Genomic DNA, 23,259 nt, shown 5'->3' with positions numbered 1-23,259 from the left:
ATTTCACTATTTATTATCCAAAATGCATCTTTCTTTCAATTAAAAGAATGAAGTATTTTAATCCAGTGAAAATAAATTAATAAATTATTGCTTCATTGACTGAACTTAACTGTAACTTAAACAGTTACAGTGCTGTAATGCATCCCAATGCATCCAGTGCTGAGGTGAACTTGAACCCATAACCAAGCCCATATACAGTATTGACCATCTGCACCACGTGGACTCTCACTGGTATTGTTTTAACAATCAGTTTCTTTAAATATCAGTACTCATTGATTAATTGTTGTGGAACAGATACGATTTTACAGCAAGACATTTGATCAAATTTGCACAAATTTCTGCTTCTTCCCCCAACACCCTCTACTACCCTCCTTCTGTTTTCCTCAAACCTATGGAACACTTTTGTTTGGGGGGGGGAGCAGAGGGAGCTCTAAAAGGAAGGTGAAAAACAGCAAAATTAAATGAATACATAAAACTTCAAGTAAATTTAATGTTTTGCAAGCAGAACTCTAACTTATTTATATAATTAATATTCTCTACATAAATATGATTTAGATGCCATAACTTTTATTGTATTGACAAAGGGCAGTTTATGAATGATGGCTTACTGAGGAAAAGAAGGGTAGATGTCATCTTTCCTCACAAAGAAACCAGTGCCTTCTGCCACCTGCTCTTAGTTGTCAGAAGTGCAATTCATCATAGTCCTTTTTTCAGGAGGAAAAGGTAGCAGTACTCATTTTTATGTGAAGGCACTGCAAGATATTCCATGACAGCCATTTTTTATTCTGTCTAGTTAATGATTTTCTGCCACATAAAAATCTACCTATACTTGAAGCTCTCAACACTGAAATCAGTGGCATATTATACTACTGCTACACTTGAGGAACATGAGGTAGTAGACAACTAACTTTTACTCAGAGTAGACCCACTGAAATTAATGAACAGCACTAAGTTGGGTTCATTAATTTAAATAGGTCTGCTCTGAGGAAAACTTAGCTGAAAACCATCCTTACAATGTGAGCAACTAGAATATTACAAAATGTCCCTTTGCACATGCCTAAAAGGTGAAACTTTTATTTTCTTGGGTTCCATGATCACTGCAGATGGTGATAGCAGTCACGAAATTAAAAGACGCCTGCTTCTTGGGGGGAAAGCAATGACAAACCTAGACAGCATCTTAAAAAGCAGAGACATCACCTTGCCAACAAAGGTCCGTATAGTTAAAGCTATGGTTTTCCCAGTAGTGATGTATGGAAGTGAGAGCTGGACCATAAAGAAGGCTGGTCGCCGAAGAATTAATGCTTTTGAATTATGGTGCTGGAGGAGACTCTTGAGAGTCCCATGTACTGCAAAAAGATCAAACCTATCCATTCTGAAGGAAATCAGCCCTGAGTGTTCACTGGAAGGACAGATCCTGAAGCTGAGGGTCCAATACTTTGGCCACTTTATGAGAAGACTCCCTGAAAAAGACCCTGATGTTGGGAAAGATTGAGGGCACAAGGAGAAGGGGATGACAGAGGACAAGATGGTTGGACAGTGTTTTCAAAGCTACCAACATGAGTTTGACCTAACTGCAGGAGGCAGTGGAAGACAGGAGTGCCTGGCGTGCTCTGGTCCATGGGGTCATGAAGAGTCAGACACGACCAAACAACTAAACAACAACAACAAAAGATGAAACACAGACTGACAGTAATCATTGACTGAGACTTGAAAAAATCCCAACCTGTAATACCCTGAATCAACTGCAGAGCTCTAGACATGATGTGTGTTAAAATGATTATCAAATGCTACAATAAATTCTTAATATTTATTTCAATTACATTGTTATTTGAATGTTTGCAAACTTAAAGGTCAACTCAACTAATAATTTATTTTATTTATTACAACCATTTGTATATCGCTCAATCAGAATCATCTCTAAGCAGTTGTCATATAGACATACATTTATCATATGGCTTCCATAAGAGTTAACCATTGCTTTTCTTCCTGAATATTTCATCTTTCCATTCAGCCAATATTTTGTAACACAAAGGCCCATCAATTGACAATCAAACACCATACTTTCAATTCAGGTTGCCTAGTTATTAATATTATGATGCCAATGTGGCACAGTTCTCATGGGCAACTAGTGAAGATTCTTTTTGCCATTCTCAGTTCTGAATGCCGCCCTTGCCTTTAACATTTTGTGAACCCAAGATGGAATAAATTGAGACCTACCAAGCTGAATAAAGCTCACCATCCCTGAGTTTTGGCCTGACATGAGGCCCAGCCGGACAGCTAACCTAGGGGGTTGCCCAGTGGAACTGAAAGGCAACACACCCTGCCATTGGCCAAATCATTGTAGTAACAAGAAGACCAACCTGACTAAATATATCATCTAAAGAAGGAGCAGCTGCAGGGAGCCTGTTTTCCCCCTTCCTGGGAGGAAAAAACCTCAGTTCCAGCTGCTAGCTGTCCAGTGATCACAGAAGCAAATAGAAAGAACCCTCTGTCCCCATTCATTGGCCTAAAGAATAAGAGCCACCAACTACTATTCAAGCAAGAACACCAGAGATGGAAGATCAGCCTGGTCCAAATTGGATATAAATTCTTGTAGTTCACTACTATGTTCTGGCCTTGAAGAACTTATCTCCCTAGCCAACCTTTTCCTCTACTGCCCTTACCTTGTGTGTGTTATCGTTTTAGTTTGTAAGTCTGGTGGTGGGACCTCTCACTCTCTTGTTTATTTGACTCTCTTTGGGAGACAATAATTGTCTTAAAAGCAGGATAAAAAGAAAGAGGCTTTACTGATCTTCTGGTGAACTGCCATTTATGGCCAGTAGGTTGAATTTGGCAAGTAGGTCACACAAGTTGCATAGACCTGTGTGGTGCATCCATCTTCCTTCCATCCATCCATTCATGTTAAGCCACTGTTTTATAGTTTATCCATAGAGCATAGAACTTGCCAGACATTTTTTTTTAAAAAAAGACTCTCCTCTCCCAATCATCTCATCAGTATTATCTCTTTAATTTTATTCTTCAGATGTTGGGCACTCCCCCCTCCTGCCCAGGAGCACTTCTAGCCAATTTATTTATTTATTTATCTACTTACTTACTTAAAAGAGGCCTCTGCAACTATCTCCACTTCTACTATCTCTAAAGAGATACTGACTGCACAATTGTTACTGAAAAGTCACCTGAGGGGGTTTGTCAAAATAGTTAAAACAAAGCATGCTTTCACTGACTGGCAAAGTAAGTCCTCATGACAAACCCTTTATTCAGTTAGTGAGATCTTTTCTTATGAATGAAACATTTGAATTCTTTCATTTCTTAAAGAAGAAGTCATACGACATATCCGGACACTTGTACCTTATCTCTTTTACAGGCAGTATAAAGCCCTGCATTCTTTTAAAATTACATCCTATCTTTGAACCTATATAAATATATAAACCACAAGGCAAGCTGAAGGGTTGCCTGTCTTTTAATGCATAAGGTAAATAGGTTTTCTGGAGGACTAATTCAATTTTCCAAATTTAATTTCAGAAAGATGCTACATAATATCCATTATAGCAAACACTGTCCTACAGATTCGATTAGTGGGCTCTCTGGACCTGCTTATTTCTGAGCTGAAAGTGCAGTACTGCCTGGATAAATGAATTACCTGAGCAACGGAACTTCTTGCTCTTGATCTGGCTGATTCGTTTGTTGGCAAGGCGACGTGGGCTGCTGCATCGAGCGCCGCTGGTTTCTATTGGATTATCCTGCAGGTAATCAGCCAGCCACTTCAAATGGCAGTCGCACACAAATGGATTCTGAGCTAAATGCCTGCAAGAGGGATGGGATGTTTAACCAGAAGTGACCTGTGACATTGTACTCCATCATTGTTTCTTACAAACATAAAACTGAAGAATAGAGTAATTGAATCAGCTTCCAATACACCAGTCCTGGCAGAAGCCACAAGGAGCTGCACTTAAATGGAAGAAATTCTGTGAACCATCTTATTTTTTAGCCCATTAAGTCTGCAGCGAGCCTTTTCAAGAAGGAAACAAAAATTAATATAGTAAAGCTTGCTTTTAAAGGGCACAGCAGACCTTCTGTCTACAAAAGGCACTGTTTTCATTCCACAATACAATGCAGTTGAATGCATCTTTTTAGAAATACACATATTAAAATAATTCTTATCACGAAACTAAAGCAATGCAGACAACAAATTGCATGTTTGTAAACTAGTGTGTTTTTTGGCCAGAAAGCAGTCTACAAATGAGCCTAAAATGTAAATGTGCTGGTCAGAGCTGCTAAATCCTTATGTAAAATAGATTTACTCCTGAGCATCAATTAAAAATTGATCCTGAACAATATTAATCCTGAAACTAGAACCCAACTAATATAACAACAAAAGTGTAGATAAAATATAACAAGTCAATATTTATTAGAAACTTGAATTGAGTAAATGGGAAAACATGTCTTGCCACTTGGATTCTGTTTCTAATAAGCAAATAGCAAAGAATAAAAATAAAAGAAAGTGACTGGCCCCGCCCCACCATAAAATTTCCTCAAAGGGTTAGGCCAGGCTTCCTCAACCTCGGCCCTCCAGATCTTTTGAGACTACAATTCCCATCATCCCTGACCACTGTTCCTCCTAGCTAGGGATCATGGGAGTTGTAGGCCAAAAACATCTGGAGGGCCGAGGTTGAGGAAGCCTGGGTTAGGCACTTTTGATACTGGTTAAAGCCACCTCAGCTAATTATGTATGACAACACTAACTAATCTTCCTTATTTTAGATTATTTTCTAATTTTCAATATGTTTGAATCTTTTTATTATATGCAAACCAGTAAAATAAAAAGATATAAATGAATTGAGATTTAGGGAAGAATCATAGAGGCGTTAAACAAACAAAAGCAACCCAGTGCTGTTTTATGGGCCATTTATCCAACAAACAACCTCTTGATGAGCACCATATCTTAACCTGCATTAACTTGTGTGGTATGTCTTATTCCAAAGTGCAAAGATGTCACATGAGTCAATGTGGCAAACTGGTACACATAAAATGACTCTGTATAAAGCAGCCTTCCATTTTAAGGAAGGTCCAAGTGGTTTCCTGATCAATTTTTTGTAAGGACGCCTCTGGTTAGCTTTGGTCATTGATTTCAAGAGTTTAAATTGGTGAGGAAACCAAAAAAGTTTCTGATGGTGCCAAGCTTATTCAAAATAAAAGAATTCTCACACACATGTGATAAATGGCTATCCAAGAAACAGTAAAAATGGTATATACAACTTATCTAATAAAAATAAAACAATTTTGACTCCTCTTAAGCCTTACAACTTGATACCATCATTCACTGTAAGAAAGAAAACAAAAATAGATCAAATTGATATTTGGGCAGGGGGACACCCATATTTTAACAGCAAGTAAATCAGCCAAAAGGGATAATATGTAATGTTTAATGGGCAAAAGTGGGAATACAATTTAAATATAAAGATTTTTTAGTAGGGACTCATATTGATTATTCTAGTTGTGGAAAGCCATTGAACAAATGTTCCCAAGAGAATGTAATGCAAGGCCAAGACAAGCGCCAAACAATCAAATACAGTGGTACCTCAGGTTACAAACACCTCGGGTTATGAACACTTCAAGTTACAAACTCTGCTAACCTGGAAGTAGTACCTCAGGTTAAGAACTTTACCTCAGGATGAGAACAGAAATCATATGGCGGCGGCACAGCAGCAGCGGGAGGCCCCAGTAGCTAAAGTGGTACCTCAGGGTAAGAATGGTTTCAGGTTAAGAACAGACCTCCAGAACGAATTAAGTTAGTAACCAGAGGTATCACTGTATGTAGGTTGAATTTTGGTTCCTTATTTTGAAACCACCTTTTAATTAGACAATGCAGTGGAACTGCAGTAGTGAAATCGGGACTGGTTAGGTGGATTTCCCACTCTATGCACCTATGCCATCTTTGGTTTCTAGCCTAAACATCTACTTACTACATCCAATTTATTTGGAGTCTGTTCATATTAGCAGCTGCATAAAATGAACACAATAAGCATACAATATATGAAGAGATAATATTGTGAATGGAGTGGGATGAGGTACAGCAGCAACACAGGCTAGCTGAGCTATCTACCTGCCAGGTATAGTAGTAACCTGGAAAAAGGCAAGGCCCAACAGGAGAGCCAGCCGTGCCATGGTGGCAGGAGCAGAAGCAGCAGCAGCAGCAAAGTCAATACTATGGAGAAGTCTCTACTGTCACTAGCAATGCATATAAAAGCCATTGTGAACAGCAAACATTCTCTCTCATGCTGTGTTGCAATGAAAAGTACTAAGTGCTACGTAATTCTGACTGTGTTAAAATTCTAATTCTCGCAGCAGGCCAATACCACTGAGCAGCGCAAATCTCAACTACCATGGGGTAACACAAGTCTCTACTACCAATGTAGCTGCAGGCGCTGCTGCTGCCACTTGCAGCAACATCTATTCTCATGTTTTCTTATTATTTTGAATCAGTCAGGAAGGCAAAATATGATATTCTTACATCTTTAAAAAAATGAATTTTTTTGGGAAAATTAAATGTTTTTAAATACTGCCAATTTTCCCCTTCCAGCCCAGCCTTTTATCTATTTTCTTCCCTTTTTCTGTAACTTTCATTCTCTTTTCTATCTGCTCTGTCCATAACACTTTTCTTCCATCTTTTTGTCTGCTTCTTTATTTCTCAACCTCTTAACACTTCAACTGCCCACACCCCTGCGGGTTGGAGCCTCTAGCACTCTGGCAGACATAGTGTTACTCAGAATTGTTTGTGTTTGTAAATCACTTTGGGTTGCCTTGGGCAAGATAAAGTGACTAACCAATTTAATCAACAACAACAACATTCTTGGATACTCACAGAGTTTGAATTGTTTGGAGAGGGACAAAAAGTCCTTTGCTGATTGTCTGCAGCTTATTATCATAGAGAGACAGCAAATTGAGATTATGCAAATCTTGAAAGGTGTTTACTCTCAGGCAGTTGATCTTATTGGCATTTAGAAGCCTGTAAACAAAACAAAAATAGTTTTAAAATACAAATATTCTTGAGGACTAAACAAAGCTTTTCTGAGCAAGCAATAGAAAAGAATGGTATTGAAGTGATGCACTGTGGTATATACCAGTAGGTTTCTCAGGTTACCTCGGCTGCAGTCAAAACAGAATACTTGTAAATAGTAGCATATAAAGTGTTGTGTATTGAGTCAAAGGATTTTATATCTGTATTATTATTGTCTGTATTGCATTAGGATAAAGTAACTGCCTTTTGGTTCCAGAGGGTACAGCTACTATTGGTTCATTTAAGCTGCTGTATTTGGATCCTCTATCTTATTGGTTTCCTCCAAAAGGCAGCACTGTGATTGCCTGATATTGTTCCCTCCAAAATGTATCCCTTTCTAGCTAGTTCCCTGTCCCTATAAATGTAGCCTTCCTGCCCTCAGAGTCAGTCTTGTTCACTTTAATAAAGAGCTGTTACTAGAGAACTGTCTCCAGCATGTTATGTCAAGAGAGCTGAAATCACAAACCCCACGTCACAACATAAAGCATCCCTTAAAAACAAACAAAGCATTCTGTCTTGCAAGTTGTGTATTAATAAGTTTAACATGCTACATTAAGTGTCTTAATGGGACAGGGACATACCACAATATTTCATTTAACCTGCTGGAGTTGTCTAGTTATTTCATAGAACTGGGACTATCCCTCTGAGGGCCTTTCCACACATCACTTGTATAGTTACAGGTAGGTAGCCGTGTTGGTCTGATGTAGTTGAAACAAAATTAAAAAAAAATTGTGTGCGTGCACACTTCTTCAGATACTTCTTCAGATACTTATAATGGTATAGCTGCTGTTTAATCTGACATTTTAAAAGTGAATTTGGAGCTGAATGTCTGCACCTGTTATTCGTGAGTGAGAGCTTTCTGGTTCTGTCCCATGTTAATTGTGTGTAATATACAAATTGAGAAAGATTTTGTGGCTGTGGTCACACCCCTTATGTAGCCTTGTGTTCTTTGAAGCAGTAAATATCAGAGTTATGAGCTTGCACAGAGGGAATATAATGCCCAGTGTTCTGGAATTCTAAATTTATGGGAGTATAACAGATTAGAAGAGGTTAGAAGAGAGAAACTACTCGTGTTTGTCTAAGCTACCGCTTATTTCTGAACTTCCATCACTATCTGCCATATCTGAATAACTCATAGTGATAGCTCACAAGGTAAGTGCTATGAAGCAATTGTTTCCAAAAGAATGCCTATCAACCACCACTTGCCGCTTTTTGATATTACTGTATGTATAAATATTATCCATCTCACAATGAATATGCACAACAGTACTATATCACAATACTGTACTAAAATTCATCTCAAAAGAAAAAAAAAGTCATAATTTGCCAAAGTGATAAGTTTTTCAATTATGCCCTTTTTAAGAATATGTACTGAAGTGGCAAGCAAATAGATTAGATTACCAACAGCCCTTCTGCACAATTAATATTCTCATAACTGATGTACGGTAGTAACATGAATACAATTTCAAGTGTTTAAAGAATAACCTGAGCTTCCAAAACAGAATGATAGAAAATAATTGGTTTGAAGAAGAAAAGAAAGACATTATTGTTGCATTTGCCTTCACCAACATTTTAATTTTCTGATCAGAGAAGACAAGCAAGCAAACTATCAGACAACCTCACAGCCTTACTCAAGAGAATACAGGTTTCTGTCATTATCAGATAAGCTAGAACCATTTTAAGTACAGTACACTAATAACCAGAAAGAATTGTGAAAATAAACTTACATAAAGAGACCCCTCTTTTCTCTTGCCTGCATTTTTTATAATAGCATCATTAACAATTCTTATAAAATTAACAAAAACAACAAAAATGGATAAAACGAAATGGGGGAAAGTGCAGTAGTAGAATTCAAACTACTATGGGATAGAATATAGGTACTGTGGGTCTGGAGAAATCCAAGTTCTAACCTGACTCAGTCACTATTTCTCGGTGTATTCTTCACAGGGCTGTTGTGTCCCTCTGTGGTGTCAATTTGTTTAACTATCTTATACTAGTGCCTTGTTTACAAAGGTAATCTTAGTACTGGAGCCTTGCATATGAGACTGTTTTTTTTTTACAATGGCTGTCATACTATTTGTATATCACAGGTGTTGAGAGTCTACCTACCACTAAGTGCTACAGCAGCTGCTAGCAGTAATTACAGGTTCTGTAGAGCACTGGGAAGTGTTTATATATTATTCAGGTACTAGCAATTACATATATAACAAGTCACCTTGAATATGAAGGCAGAAAAAGTTCCACCTAAGGAGCTATGTTAGTTCATGGAAATAAATTGCTTGACTCTGATATACCAATAATAATTTGGAAGGACTGCTGGTGTTATATTACTAGGCATTGTGAGGAAGTACCGGTATTCACACTGAATATGTTTCTCACTGTTGGTCTATTATTGATGGTAATCTTATTACTGTGTGTCATGCAAAGCTAAATTCTCCATATGTTCTCCTCTAATGCATCAGCTCCCACACTGATCCATAGAACCCCAAACCTGCCATAACAAGTGGAGACACTGGGGATCACAAGTTGCCTCTGCCTCCTATGTTGTGAGAGAGTCTACTCAAGTGATGCCACTCATGGGAGCAAGGTATGAATCTAATATCACTGCATTTTAATGGAGTTTTAAAAAATAATAAATAAAAGAAACAAGTCAATCAGTTTTTGTAAATAAATTGCAGTGCCAAAGAGGAAAGACATTTAAAGAATAGTCAAAATAAATTACTTCTTCACACACTGCATAGTTAAACTACCACAAGATGTTGCAATGTGCATTTCCAGCATTGGAAACAGTAAGCCTCCGAATGCTGGTTTCTGGGGAACGTGAGTGGGGAGAATGCTTTTACACTCATGTACTGATTGTGTGCTTCCTGTAGGCATTGTGAGAATGGGATGCTAGACTAGATGGGTTTTTGGTCAGGTACAGAGGTGCTCTTCCTATGTTATTAAGATGGTAGTGTCATGGGCTGGCTGGACACAGAGGAATGGTGGGCACTAGTTGGTGAACCCCCAAGGCTCAGAACCTGGGGATTGGTGGTGAGATAACAATGAGTGGTCAGAGGGAGAAGCCTGGGAAGAGTAGCTGCCGGAAGCTGAAGAGGTAACAGGGTTTAGTGAGCAGGGAGAGCCTGTGGCAGAGAGAAGACCAGAATCCAAGGAGGAAGCAGGAGAGGAGGGAACCCAAGAGACAGAGATGAGTCAGGCTGGTGAAGAAGCCAGGGTACCTCCCCCTCCTGCTGTGCCAAGTTACACTCCCCCCTGATGCCCCGGGACCAGATAAGGTATAAAAAGGGATGAGCAGAGGCAAGTGTTCTGTGTTGTCTCAGATTGTGTCAGGGCCAGAGTTAGATGCAGGTTAGCACGAAAGTAATAAGTCACCGATGCCAGTGAACTATTTATTCAAGTAAACTAAAGTACAGTTCTGGCCTAGTGGTCTCAGCAACCCTGCCTGGTAGTTCTTGCCCTGATGACACAGTTGTGAGGACTGAAGGTCTCTGTTTTCCCATCCCTGTCTAAGGCTCCTGCTCTCCAGTGTTATTCCCAAGCAGCCTCAAACTTCATCTGTGCACAACTAATCTCTGTTCTGCTCTCTTCATTTTTCTGTGTGTTCTTGGAGATGAGCAGGGGAAGAAGCTCGTCGCAGCAGGAGGGAGAGACTCTGTTGATTCTTCAGCAGCCTCTTGACTCCCCTCCTTTCCAGCCTCTACTTCAGCCTCAAAGTCTGGACTGCAATCTGCAACAGAGTCTTCCTGCTCACTAAACCCTGTTGCTCTTCCAGCTTCCGACACTTCCTCTCCCAGTCTTCTCTCTCTGACCACTTACCATCATCCCACCACCAATCCCCTGACTCTTCCCATGGGGCTTTAGCTGGGGTTTCCCAGCTTGTGCCTCTCACCACTCCTCTATGTCCAATCAGTCCATGACAGATTGCTTGGGAAGGACCCAGGATGAAGGAGATTTAGGCAGCTGTGGGAAGGAGGGGAACTTCAGTCTCCACAACTGCCTCATTGGGGCAAGATCTACTGAGAAGAGTTGTTGTGCTAATTAGATCTGGCTCTGTTGAGCAGACTTACTCTGTGTGATTTATTCATGACACCCATTCCTGACAGGTACCTATTAATTCTTTCACGCTATACATACTAAAAACTGACAGTTCCCTACCCATCACAGGGTTATCTAAATCATGCTAGGAAAGTCCAGCACAGTGAGACAATGTCACACTGCCACCCTGCTGGCAGCAGTGCTGCTCTCACATGCAAGGATGGTGTGGGGAGGAGCAGGGTGACAAAGAGACTGGAGCTGCATGGGTGCACTGCAACAGCCATGCTCCCACTAGTGCACCCAGCCTGTCTGCCCCACAGTAAGCAGCAGAAGCACTATCAGAAGGGCAGAGGCAGGGCACCATCCCATCACACTGGCAGCTCCTGAATCATGTTTACCACAAATACAAATTCAACAGGCCACAACTGGATTTATTTTTTTTAGAATACTTAATAGTTTAGAAGATAAATTCCAGACAGAGTATTAGCAGTGTTTTTCACTGTAGTTTTTCAAGGACTGAATAATAGCATACAAAAATCTTGAAATTCAATTAAAAAATAAGATGTATAGTCCTTTATAGAAACCTAGCAGGATACAAGAGAAACTGAATTCCAATCCTGAATCGCACATCCTTTTCTTTCCTGGGACAAAGCTTACTTGAAAGAGCCTTCACCTTCTCTTAACAATTGTTTTCATATGCTACAAAGCTTGTGATAAACCTCAGAAATTAAACTGGCTACTTGGATCTCTCATTAGACTTTTCTTATCCGTTTGTCTCCAGGCTAATAAGAAAAAAAATATAATCTACAGCCTTCTAAATGCTAAATTAGACCTAATGAGAGGACACTTTCCCAACTGTTCAACAGCAGGTTTCAAACCAAATGCAAGCTTTTTATGGCTCAGACATCCACGGATGATGACTGCCCCTTTTCTACTGAGCACACACATTAAGCCTGAAGCGTCCAACCAGTTGGCAACAACCATTTGGCCACTAATGCTGAACTATGTAGGAGACTCTTCTGGCATTTCAGTACCTAACCAGTTTAGTATATATCTATATTTATATCTATGTCATTAGAGCAGCTCTCTTCAAGTAAAACAGCATGGTTAGTATAATCTATATTTACCTTTATATCCTGCCAGAATAGTTTATGAGTCCTATTTGCACTAGGCAAATGGGAATGTCAGCATTTATGACTTATCCATTCACCATATTTGAAAAAAGTTGCTTCAAAGAATTAACTATACCTTGTCTACACATTAATCAAATTAGATGGATACCTAATGATATAATTTTTGTATATTTTTATATGTTACTTCTGATTATATATATATATATATATATATATATATATATATATATATAATCAAAATAACTATATCTCACTAACCCCTAGCACCACCCTGTCTCATATAATAATTTATAAAATTGCCATTTCATAAAAATAGAAATGAAAAACAATCAGCCAAAGGGACAGGATTTTCCACTTCATGCTAAATGCACTTCATGTCCATCATCTATCACAAATAGTGTTCTTTTTTATCAAAAGTCAGCAGGAGGCATAAATAGCAAGAGAGACTTGTAGATAATTAACTTATCACAACCAGAATATGGAGTTTACATGCCAGCAAAAACAATCTTAGCAAGACATCTACACCAATCATAAGCCTGGAATAAATCTCTGTAACAAATGGGATGTCAGCACACTTAGAATAGCAACCAACTGCTTCAAAAATTGGTATCTATAATTCTATGGCATTCTTTACTAGCCATACTTTGGTAACAGGAAACAAGAAGGAAGTTGTAGATGCAACCTGTACTGTTACCACCTGTTTCAAACAAAATGACAGCACACCATTTCAATAAGGACCACCCCTTCAATGTGCTAACATTTGTAGACTGCAATGAAAATGAAAATATGACAAAAGAGGATTATTGGGCATTTGAAATGGTTACTAGCTTGTGGGCACTCCTAGGTCTACAGTTGTTACTAGAGGTCCACTGCTCTGCATGGAGATATGCTGGGGAAGCTCTTCATGTCATTCCATCTCTGAGTGAAATCTGAAGTGCCTTAACTACTCAACAGTAGTACATTGGTCATGGAATATTCTTCCCTCTGATATACAACCAACAACACCATTGTTCAGTTTTCACCACAAACTGAAAACCCATCTCTTTTTTATGCATTTGGAGAGGATTGGGGTTGAGATATTGGGCCATCTGGAATTGTTATAGGAAGCAGATTAAGTTACTGAGGTTGAGACACATCTGATCAATTGAACAGTGTTGTCAAGCACTGGGCTATGGAATCCTGGCCTCCAATAACACCTTCAAATAATCTTCACTTATCTCTTTTTCAACTTTTTAAAGAAACAAAAGAACGTAATGCATGGAGTTTCTATGAAAATAATAAAGCTGAAATTGTAAAGCATACTTTTCTATGCAGAAAAAACAGCGTTTTCCCTTTACTTTCTGACTTCTTATATTGCTATACTACTATGAAATAGCTTTCTATTAGTTATACTAGAATGTACTAGTGATGTTAACATACAGCTCTTGGGAAAGCTGCTAAACAAATTTTCTGTTCTCTTGCTGATTGCACTTGACTAGTAGTTAATGCTTTGTCCCAAAAAAGAATTTCAACCTAGGACATAGCTGCCAAGTTTTCCCTTTTCTCGCGAGGAAGCCTATTCAGCATAAGGGAAAATCCCTTTAAAAAAGGAATAACTTGGCAGCTATGACCTAGGACTTCAAGAGGACTTCAAGCTAGACATAAATTACTAAATTACTTTGCCTATATAGAGGTAATTATGACATTTGAAATTCTGCTGGCTTCACATACCAGTTTTACCACATAGGAATAATGGGCTTCAATTAATTTTCAGTGCACAAAGTAAGCAGCCTGCTTCTGCTAGCTGAAATTAGAGCAATAAATATCTACGAAGTTTTATAACAAAAAAAGAAGTAAGGATAATACTCACAGCAACTGTAGAGACACGAGCCCATCAAAAAGACCCTTGGGAATCTCTGTGATCTTATTTCCATAGAGCACTCTGAAAAATACAAAGAGGCAAATTAAATAGGCAAAGGTGCACTACTTACAACGAATCTAATGTTTAGCCACATCTCTTTATCAAGAGTCAGTTCACTTAAACGTCTAGCTATCAATAAAATAAGACTTGTAGGTAAATTAAATGTTTGGAAAAACTTTTGAAAATTTAATAAAGTATTGTTACCTGCTTTATTTATGTCATAAAACATTTTCAAGATCGTGTTTGCTCTGCATCAATTTTTGGTTTATCATTTAGGCTTAGTGGGGTGGTTAAATGGGACTGAACATTTCATTTATGTATCTTAGCCTCTCTAACCTATAAACATATATGAGAAAATAAAGTGACATCAATTCTTGAAAAGTTGAACAAATAAAACTATAAAACTAAAAAACTGTTTTGGGATCTAAAGTATCAACAATTGCTTGGGGATAGTGATGGATAAGGAAAGAGGATATTACCTCCAAGGCAATCTTCCCATATACAAATCAAAATTGGAGACAACTTTTCATATTTGCATTATGAGGCAGCAGCAACTTACTTCACTTATATTCAATGCAATCCTATGTATGTTCTTTCATAAATAAATCACATTATGTTAAGTGGTGCTTACTCCTAAATAAACATGCGGTATTGAAGAGCAAATAAGAATGTTACAGTACTGGAAAAAAGATTTGGGATTTGAAATTGAGGAAAGCAAGAAAAGAAATTGGAGACCTGCTGAACAAATGTTTGCATTAGGATCTCAGAGCCTGTCCTGCTGAGATGACAATTCCTAAAGGAGACAGCACTGCTCTATTATATTTAGCATTTCACATGCCCATCCCCAAACAACTGGCTGTCAATACAGCTGAGTGTCACAACCCAGAAGCAGAAGGACCACTCACACCATTGTGTGATTTTCAAAATGGATTTTTGCGTATCTCATAACCTTTTTCATTGTGCACTGGGGGCAGTGAACAATGGTAAGAAACAGTATATGGTGGTTGCTTCTTTTTGTTTTGGTGTTTTGTTTTTGCTGGATATCGATGCCCAATGTTTTGCTCCATGAGCATTTTCTAGTACATTTTGGCTCATTATTCAGGAGTAGTTTTAAACATTCTATCTAAGTGTTAGATTAGCATAATCTAAAGTCATCTTTTTAGCTTTCAAAAAGGATCTGAAATACGTTACAAGTTCCAGAAGGAAATGCTAAGAGTAGAGGTAAAAGCTTATGAGGCATGCATAGGCTTATGCTAAGAAAAAAGTTGCAGGAATGTTAGCTAACAACTGCTCTGGATATTAGATACCTAAAGGAACAAACATTACGTTTCTAGCTTAATTGAATAAACCCTAGCCAAATAATTCAAGGTTAAAATGATTACTGCAATGCTCTATCATCAGAATCATTCAACAACATCTTTCTTCATCTCTGGCATCCCCACAAAAACAATAACACACACTCATTGGTGATCATGTAGACACGAATGACATGCCAAAGGCTAACCACCATTATCTATTTGGATCCAAGCTAATCTATCTTTTAAAAATGGGTTGAATCAGAAGGGAAAACAATTTACCATCTTATACATATCTGAAATAAATTCTCTTGTCACCCCAAATCTGAGAACTGGTTTGACACATCATGCGAAATGTCTCCAGACAGTCTGGAAAAGGCCTTCTATGCTCTGGGACAGCCAAATTAAATGTGCAGAAAGCCTACTGGCACCCAGAAGTCTTAGACACAGTGTGCAAAAGATTGAGAGACCTTGGGGACAGTGATATATCATTTCAGTGAAACAGCTGTAACATATTCTGAGCTATAAATATAATGAAAGAAGAAGCTGATGCTCATTTCCAATCCAATACTAATTCACTAAAGACCCCGCTGAATTAAATGAAAATTATGTTAGTTTTGTTAGCACATTCAGGGCTACAAGATAATTCACATAACACAAAGTCTCTTTAGCCCCTACCATAGCTGCCAAGTTTTCCCTTTTCTCGCGAGGAAGCCTATTCAGCATAAGGGAAAATCCCTTAAAAAAAGGGATAACTTGGCAGCTATGGGGCCCCTACTCTTGATCAACATTTGAAAAAAAGCAAGCTAATCCTACATATTTTTTAACTTGAAGATAAAGAAACTCATTATAACAGGGCTTGTTCAAGAAGCAGCATAGATTAGCAAATAATTTTTAATGGTCAGTGCTATTACAGAAAAAACCCTGTCCTGGAAATTTCAATATTACTATCAATTACTGCTAATCAAACCATGAAAATGAGAACAAAGCCGATTTTAGAGAACTGTTCAGTGTTGGATCATTAGACATATTTAGCTGTTGTAGTGAACAAGCTTCAAACTTGCCTATCAGATTAATAAACACAGTTCTGCACCATCATTCACAATTTTGTGATGGGCGGGTGTCTGGTTACAACCTACAGTGATCAGGACATCATGTATCATAAATTAAAACAAGACATACAATAGTAAATAACAGGACAAGGATCTTTTTAAATGTAACTAAATAATAGAATAATTTTGGCTTGAATCCAAAGATCCTACTGTGCAACTCACATGGCAAAGTTTTCCCCTTCCAATTTGCAACTCTGGTTGCAGAAAAGCTGCTCTAGAAGGCTGATCCTCTGGCAACAAGTTTCAAGGAATATAGATTAACTGTTGTTACTACCAACACTGCTTTTGACACTAAGTAAAAGAAATATACAAAGAGTATACAGTACTGGGTTTTTTTTAGATGCCTAAATATCTAACCTTCATAGGGTATTCATCTCTAAATGGAATCTACGAGTTGCATAAACAATGGCACCTTCAGGTCTGTCTGATCAATTTCCAATTTAAGAAAGATTAGGTTCTTCTCACAAGGTGACAATTGCACTGGGAAAAGGAAAGCATCACCAACCAATACTTGATCTATTTATTTTTAAGACTCTCCAAATCTCCTATCCAAGGTTACCCTCTACTTACAGCGAGGTGAGTGATTTCAAGCCCTGAAAAGCATCTGATGCAATATCCGATATTTGATTCTTGCTGATATCACTGTAAGGATACACAAGGGAAGAAGACAACACAATTTACCAATGCGCCCTAAGCTTTTAAAAATGATTTATCTTTAGATAACAGCAGCACACAGTCCTGCTCCACTTAAAGTTCTTAATCCTGTGGAAAGAGAGGTGTGAATTCACCAAACACATAGTGACTATGATACAATGAACTTCATTTTAAGGGTGGCATCACTTCTATCTTAATCATAGCTCATACAACTATACTGGCCTTCATATACGGTTCTATATTTTCTATATGAGCAATACATGGCTGAACTAAAATAATCTAGCAGTGGTTAAGAGGATAACAAGAACTCTCCATCTAGTAAATTCTCTGTTTGCATATTTATGAACACAACACATATTTTTTCTAAGAGGGTCATAAAACACAAGGAAACCTGCCTAAATTATTACACTGAAATGCCATTTATATTTCTATAAACCTATTATATAAATGCAAACACTGAATACACCTGCAATCCTACACACACTTACCTGGGAGTATGTCTGATTGAGCTCAGTGGGGCCTACCTCTGGGTGCACATGCATAGGATTGCATAGCATGAAAATGCATATGAATATGCATAGGATTGCATATCAGAAAAAGGGAAGGAACTCTCTAAGTTTCCAAGCTCCCTTATCTCATATTTGAACTCACAAAATAAACATGAATAAAAGAAACAAATAGTATGGTAAAGCAGTATGTGTTGCACTGTGAAAAACCAATTCTCTCTAGAAGAACATGAACTGGAATGATTTGCAGTATTCAAGAACAGCCTATGTGTAGGTGATACTTATTGCCCATGTGGCTGCCTCACTGGATTGTAGCTTATCAACTCCAAGCATTGAAAATATTTTATTTACTGTATTAAACTACTTAAAATACTTACATTCTTTTTAATTTCTTATATTGCGAGAAAGCTCCAGGAGGAATGTTTTTGATAGAGTTCTGCTCCAAGCGTCTACAAAGAAAATTAAACACATTAAGGCCAAAAAGGCAAAGCCAAAGGATAAATCTTTAGTATTTATTTTTAAATATACCTGACACTTAAAACCATGAAAACAAAACAAATATTTAAATGCTATTAAAACTTCTCAAGATTCTAGGCAAAAGCAAAACACACATAATAATAATAATAATAATAATAATAATAATAATAATAATAATAATATGTTCTAAAGATGGGTTGTGGGAGGAGTAGACTATCCCATAAGCTCTCTATAAATAGTAATATGAGTCCATTGTCAATATTACTTTTCCTGTTCTTATTACCAACAGAAGTCTAGCCAGATGTTAAAAACAAATCCAGGAAATCCAGAATGGCTCTGAGCTTTTAGCACAAACAAGAATTGTCTTTAATATAGTTTACAACCATTTACAAACTACTTCAAATAGTTTAGGTACAGTGAGCTGTGTGAAGAGATGCCCTTGAAGGTACCTTCCAGTCTTACAATTTGATGATTTGTTTTGTTCTGCCAAGAAACAGCTATTTTGCCCTTTGGGAGCTTTATTTTTAAGGCTTCAACAACTGTTCAGGTCAAAGGACAAGAGCAATTTCCTTCACTCTCTCTAATAAAACAACAAAGCCTGAAGAGAGTGCAGAACAGCCTGATGGATTCAAAGATATTTCTCTGAACATTAAGAGCAAGTCTGTGTATGCTCTGGTTTAGACCAGACACTCAACAAAATGGCTGAAAACAGCAAGGAAAAAAGAAAGATGCACTTAAGGTGACAAATGATCTTCTAGGGTCAAAACCCCACCTGGAATTCTGCCCTAATCAATCTCAAGGTTCAGCATTTTTTGTCATCTCCTTAGCTGGCACCTGAACACTTTACACACATGGTAAGACCGCAATGCAGGTATGTATATATAAAAAGAGTACCTAACACAGCTTTTCCAAAACCAGAACACATTACTGGGAGCAACAAAACCATATAGAGTAATACTCATCACTGATTAAGTAAGACATTTATATCAATGTAGGTTCCAGCTATGTCCTTTTACTGGTGAAAAGGGGGGAAATGTTACTAAGTTTGCTAATGTGAGCTGCTTACTATCGTTTTCCCAGTCTGAACAACACCTTAGCTAACAGCTATGTTACTGTGGCCTAATCATTTGTCAGGACTGCCTGTAACACAGACAAATCATTAAACCGGACAGAAAAAAAGAATGAGGCATCAGTACTGATAATTTTTAGCTGTCAAGTAAGTGGAGTCTACAAATGCGAGAGCCTTGCTCTATTCACAAGCAGTGCTGTGCTCTGTTTTTGAAGTGTCAGAGCTCATCCCTTCCATAGTAGGAAACTGTGAATAACCTGTAGCCCAGATTGGTAAAAGAAGTAAGCAAGCCTGTCATGTTCTCTGGTTGCGCCTTTCTGGGTAGCATGGTTAGCTGTGGCCTCTTTTTGGAAGACAACAGCTTCTAAAAGTACATTTTTTAGAAAGTAGGGTATGAAATTAAATACGTGCTTTCAGTAGATTATGTACTGTAATTGATGCAACAAGGAAGGCAAAGCAGGATCAAAGGGATAGTCTGCTCCAAGTAGTTAGCAGAAGACACAAATGTACATGTATGGATAAATGGACATACTATAGTGCCTGATGTGATGATATCAGTGTATTTGGTCTTGCTGAAGCATTTCCAGAGCAAAAACCTAATTGCTCATTGTGCAATGCCAGGATGTACTAGGGCTCAATATCTCTTCAGCCTGAAGTTGAAAAGAGTGGGTATAGAGTAGCATCCACTCTCTTGCATGCAGCAGGGGCCAGGAGTGATTCAGACATGTACTGTCAACACTTGAGGACTGCGGCATATGTTAATGACTTCCATCATTGAATAGGCTATCATATATCAACCATTGTGGAAAGAACAAAAGTTTTCAGTTGGAAAGCACTGTGTTTGAATTTGTGATCTCAAATGATAACAAATCACCTGAGGTCAATTAAAGCAGAATGCCTTTAAGTCATTACATGATAAGGCATCAAGTAATGTGCATGAGTGTGAACTGGCACACAGAGAGAAAGCAGGAACCATCACTATAATGTTTGCTCTACCCCTGCTAGCTCACCTTCTGACACCCAACATTCCTATTTTAGCATGCATTAACCATATTTGACAACCATTGGTGCATCGCTTCTGGCGGCAGCAGAGAGAAAGGTGGTAATTTACTGATGTCCATATAACCCCCCTCACCCCAAAGAACAAGTAGAAAATTTAAAAATAAATGACTACTGAGACAAATGTAGAGGATGTGGGGGGTTGATTGAAGGCAACATGAGTGAAATATATAATGTGCAGGAGACAACAGCTGTCATAAAGCAAAACATTCAGGCTTGCCGCAGAATCCCATTGCCCCAGAGAACCAGCAGTTTGCCCAAGGCAAGTGATTTATGTGGGCCACAATGTCAGGTATATCGCTGGAATCATACCAAGTGTTACTTTCTTCCAGTTCTGCATTGATGTATTTATCAAGTACAGATTGGAATATTAATCCCACTTAATCATCCATTTAACACAATGGACTTCTGAATAGGATTGCACTGTAAATTCTGGAATATCCATTGGTAAATGGTTACTGCCATAAACCGATGGTAAAAAAATAAAATAAATCAAAAGCAAGCTGCATATGAGTTTTCTATCTTTGGCTGGAATAGAGCAGAGAGAGCCAAAGTGGCACTTACATTTCCACAATACTCTCCGGAAGGTTGGCTGGGATTTCCGTTAAGCCCTTTCCTCGACAGTCCACAATATTGTTGCTACAAGTGCAAGCAGATGGGCAACTGATGGAATTGGCATTGCAGGATGGAGGTTCAGCATGTGAACCTGGGAAAGAAAAGGAATCGATACAGTATCAGTATTTTAAAATGTGGTGAGGTGATAATCTGCCATTTATATCAGTGTAATACAAAGCCTACTTGCCACATTGTTTATGAAGATGATGATGATGATGACGATGACAATGGTGAGATACTTAAAGATGCACCTCTTTGCCCTGGCCTTTAATACCTGAGATGTGTGTTTTCAGGACCTACCCTATCTTCATTCAATTGACTTTATTGTGTCTTTCCTAAAGGATCCTGAGAATTACACTTTGTTAAGAGTGCTGGGAACTATAGTCTGTGGGAGTAAACTAAACTTCCTAGCAATCTGCTTTACATGTATGGTGTGCAGCCAAAAAAGTCGTAAACTTTCTTTACCACAGTGTAGTTCTGAAAATGTAGGATATTGTTTCCCCCTTTTAAAACCAATCCTTTATGCTACTCAACAAACAAAAATGCAAGGAAACTGTGCCAAGTCTTCCAAACTAGGGAGTGGAGGGAACCTTAGCAGGGGAATCCACACATTACCCTTTTACATTAAAAATAAGAAAGTACCCAACTGAGATACATCTGCTATGATTCACTAAACACTTCAGACAATGTTCTGTTCCACAGGATCAATGTTATCCAGAGCTAAGAAACTAAAAGTGGCTTAAAACTACTATTCTATCACTCAATAAAAACTTATATTTTATGTTTAAATGTCTGTTCTCCCAGATGCTACCTATGTTTAAATATCACATATAACCAGCAACCAAAACAGATAAGTTGGGAGACTTGAAGAAAGATTACATGTTCCAAACTTTCATAATTATAATACCTAGGGACAAAATGCAGACTTCTTCCTTCAGTCAGTCAGAATGTACACACAAGCTTACTGTGTGTTAAATTAAACTCCAGCATTACATATACACTTGCTTATTCATTCCATCTGTATGCTAGTCAGATATAGTGCTCAGAAGGCATTCCCCTGAGAAAAGGCATCCCATTATTTGTTAATTACTCTTTTACATTAATATGATATGAGACTACAATTGAAAAAAGACAATTTAAGTTTAAGTACAGAATTGTTAACACAGACCAGCAGTTCAGAAAAGACTCTGAACAAATCATAGTAATTTAAAATGTATTACACAGATTACTTGGGGCATGGCTGAACTGGAACTAGCAAGGAGTGACATTTAAATAGGAGCAACATTAGAATCATTTATTGAGTGCTTAATATGAGCATCAGTAGAAAACAACAGAAAAAAGCAAAATGATAAATTTATACTACCTGAGCAGACATATTCTTTTTTCTGAACATCAGCAACATTAAATCCTCTCAGATGAACAGGTGCCATGCAGAACGTGAACTGCCCAACTGATCGCCTCTGACGCAGCCAATCAGAAAGCCAAGCCAGGTGGCAGTCGCAGTATAAATAATTGGAATGAAGCCGTCTAGAATGCATAGAAAAAGATTCACATCAGATCTGCAGTCTTTAGAAATGGAGGCATAATAAAACAATCTAGTCCCTATTTTATTATATGCATAGTCCTATCACAAGCACTGATTTTGAAGCTCAACTGCAGTACTTTGTGTGGTCAATGCACTGAGATTTCACAGATTTTCAGTGACATAATGATGCTGCTATTTGGTAACTTAAGGGTGCGATCCTATACACACTTAATTAGATAAAGTCCTATTGCAGTGTTTCTCAACCAGTGTGCCTCCAGATGTTTTGGGACTACAATTCCCATCATTCCTGACCACTGGTCTTGCTAGCTAGGGATGATGGGAGTTGTAGTCCCAAAACATCTGGAGGCACACTGGTTGAGAAACACTGCCCTATTGAATGAAATGGTACTTCTGAGTAAATAAGCCATAAAGCAAATACCCAAGGTTAATGAAACAATCAACAATGTATTTTAGATAGTAATGTTGTAACAAAGCAATTTTTTTGCACTAGATTGTGAAATTTGCAGTGGACAGAATAATTCAATATGTTGGGGAAAGTCATCTCAACCTCAATTTCCTACATGCAAAGAGATGCTACCAATATACCTACATCTTAAGTTTAGCAAGAGCGGTGATGAGCGATACCTTGAAATTTAGGTAGTTTCTCATTAGCTTCTGAAGCAACCTTGTGTTGTATTGTCTAGAAAAAAGTTCTATATTTGAAAAATGAGGTAGCCAGAATGTGGAAACAATACTTCATCCTTTATTCTATGAGTCATGACAGGAAGACATTAAAGCAAAGCTCCCATGACAATACTG

At 38.0% G+C, this 23,259-nt stretch overlaps 1 protein-coding gene across 2 annotated transcripts in view; it reads right to left on the bottom strand.

The window, feature by feature from the left end:
- The window catches only part of SLIT3 (slit guidance ligand 3), a 414,666-nt gene that overhangs the window by 111,648 nt on the left and 279,759 nt on the right, over window positions 1–23,259 (bottom strand). For both annotated transcript variants that reach the window (XM_035105174.2, XM_035105175.2), the window contains exons 8-14: window positions 22,279–22,442; window positions 20,865–21,006; window positions 18,073–18,144; window positions 17,106–17,177; window positions 14,078–14,149; window positions 6,863–7,006; window positions 3,641–3,804 (exon numbers count right to left, since the gene is read on the bottom strand). In XM_035105174.2, coding sequence (XP_034961065.1) covers window positions 3,641–3,804; window positions 6,863–7,006; window positions 14,078–14,149; window positions 17,106–17,177; window positions 18,073–18,144; window positions 20,865–21,006; window positions 22,279–22,442 — 830 coding nt within the window. The remainder of the gene's footprint in view (window positions 1–3,640; window positions 3,805–6,862; window positions 7,007–14,077; window positions 14,150–17,105; window positions 17,178–18,072; window positions 18,145–20,864; window positions 21,007–22,278; window positions 22,443–23,259) is intronic.

The sequence above is a fragment of the Zootoca vivipara genome, chromosome 2, assembly GCF_963506605.1.
Source record: "Zootoca vivipara chromosome 2, rZooViv1.1, whole genome shotgun sequence".
Classification (NCBI taxonomy): domain Eukaryota; kingdom Metazoa; phylum Chordata; class Lepidosauria; order Squamata; family Lacertidae; genus Zootoca; species Zootoca vivipara.
Note: the sequence above shows the minus strand (reverse complement) of the source record. Positions and strands in the feature narration are given on the sequence as shown.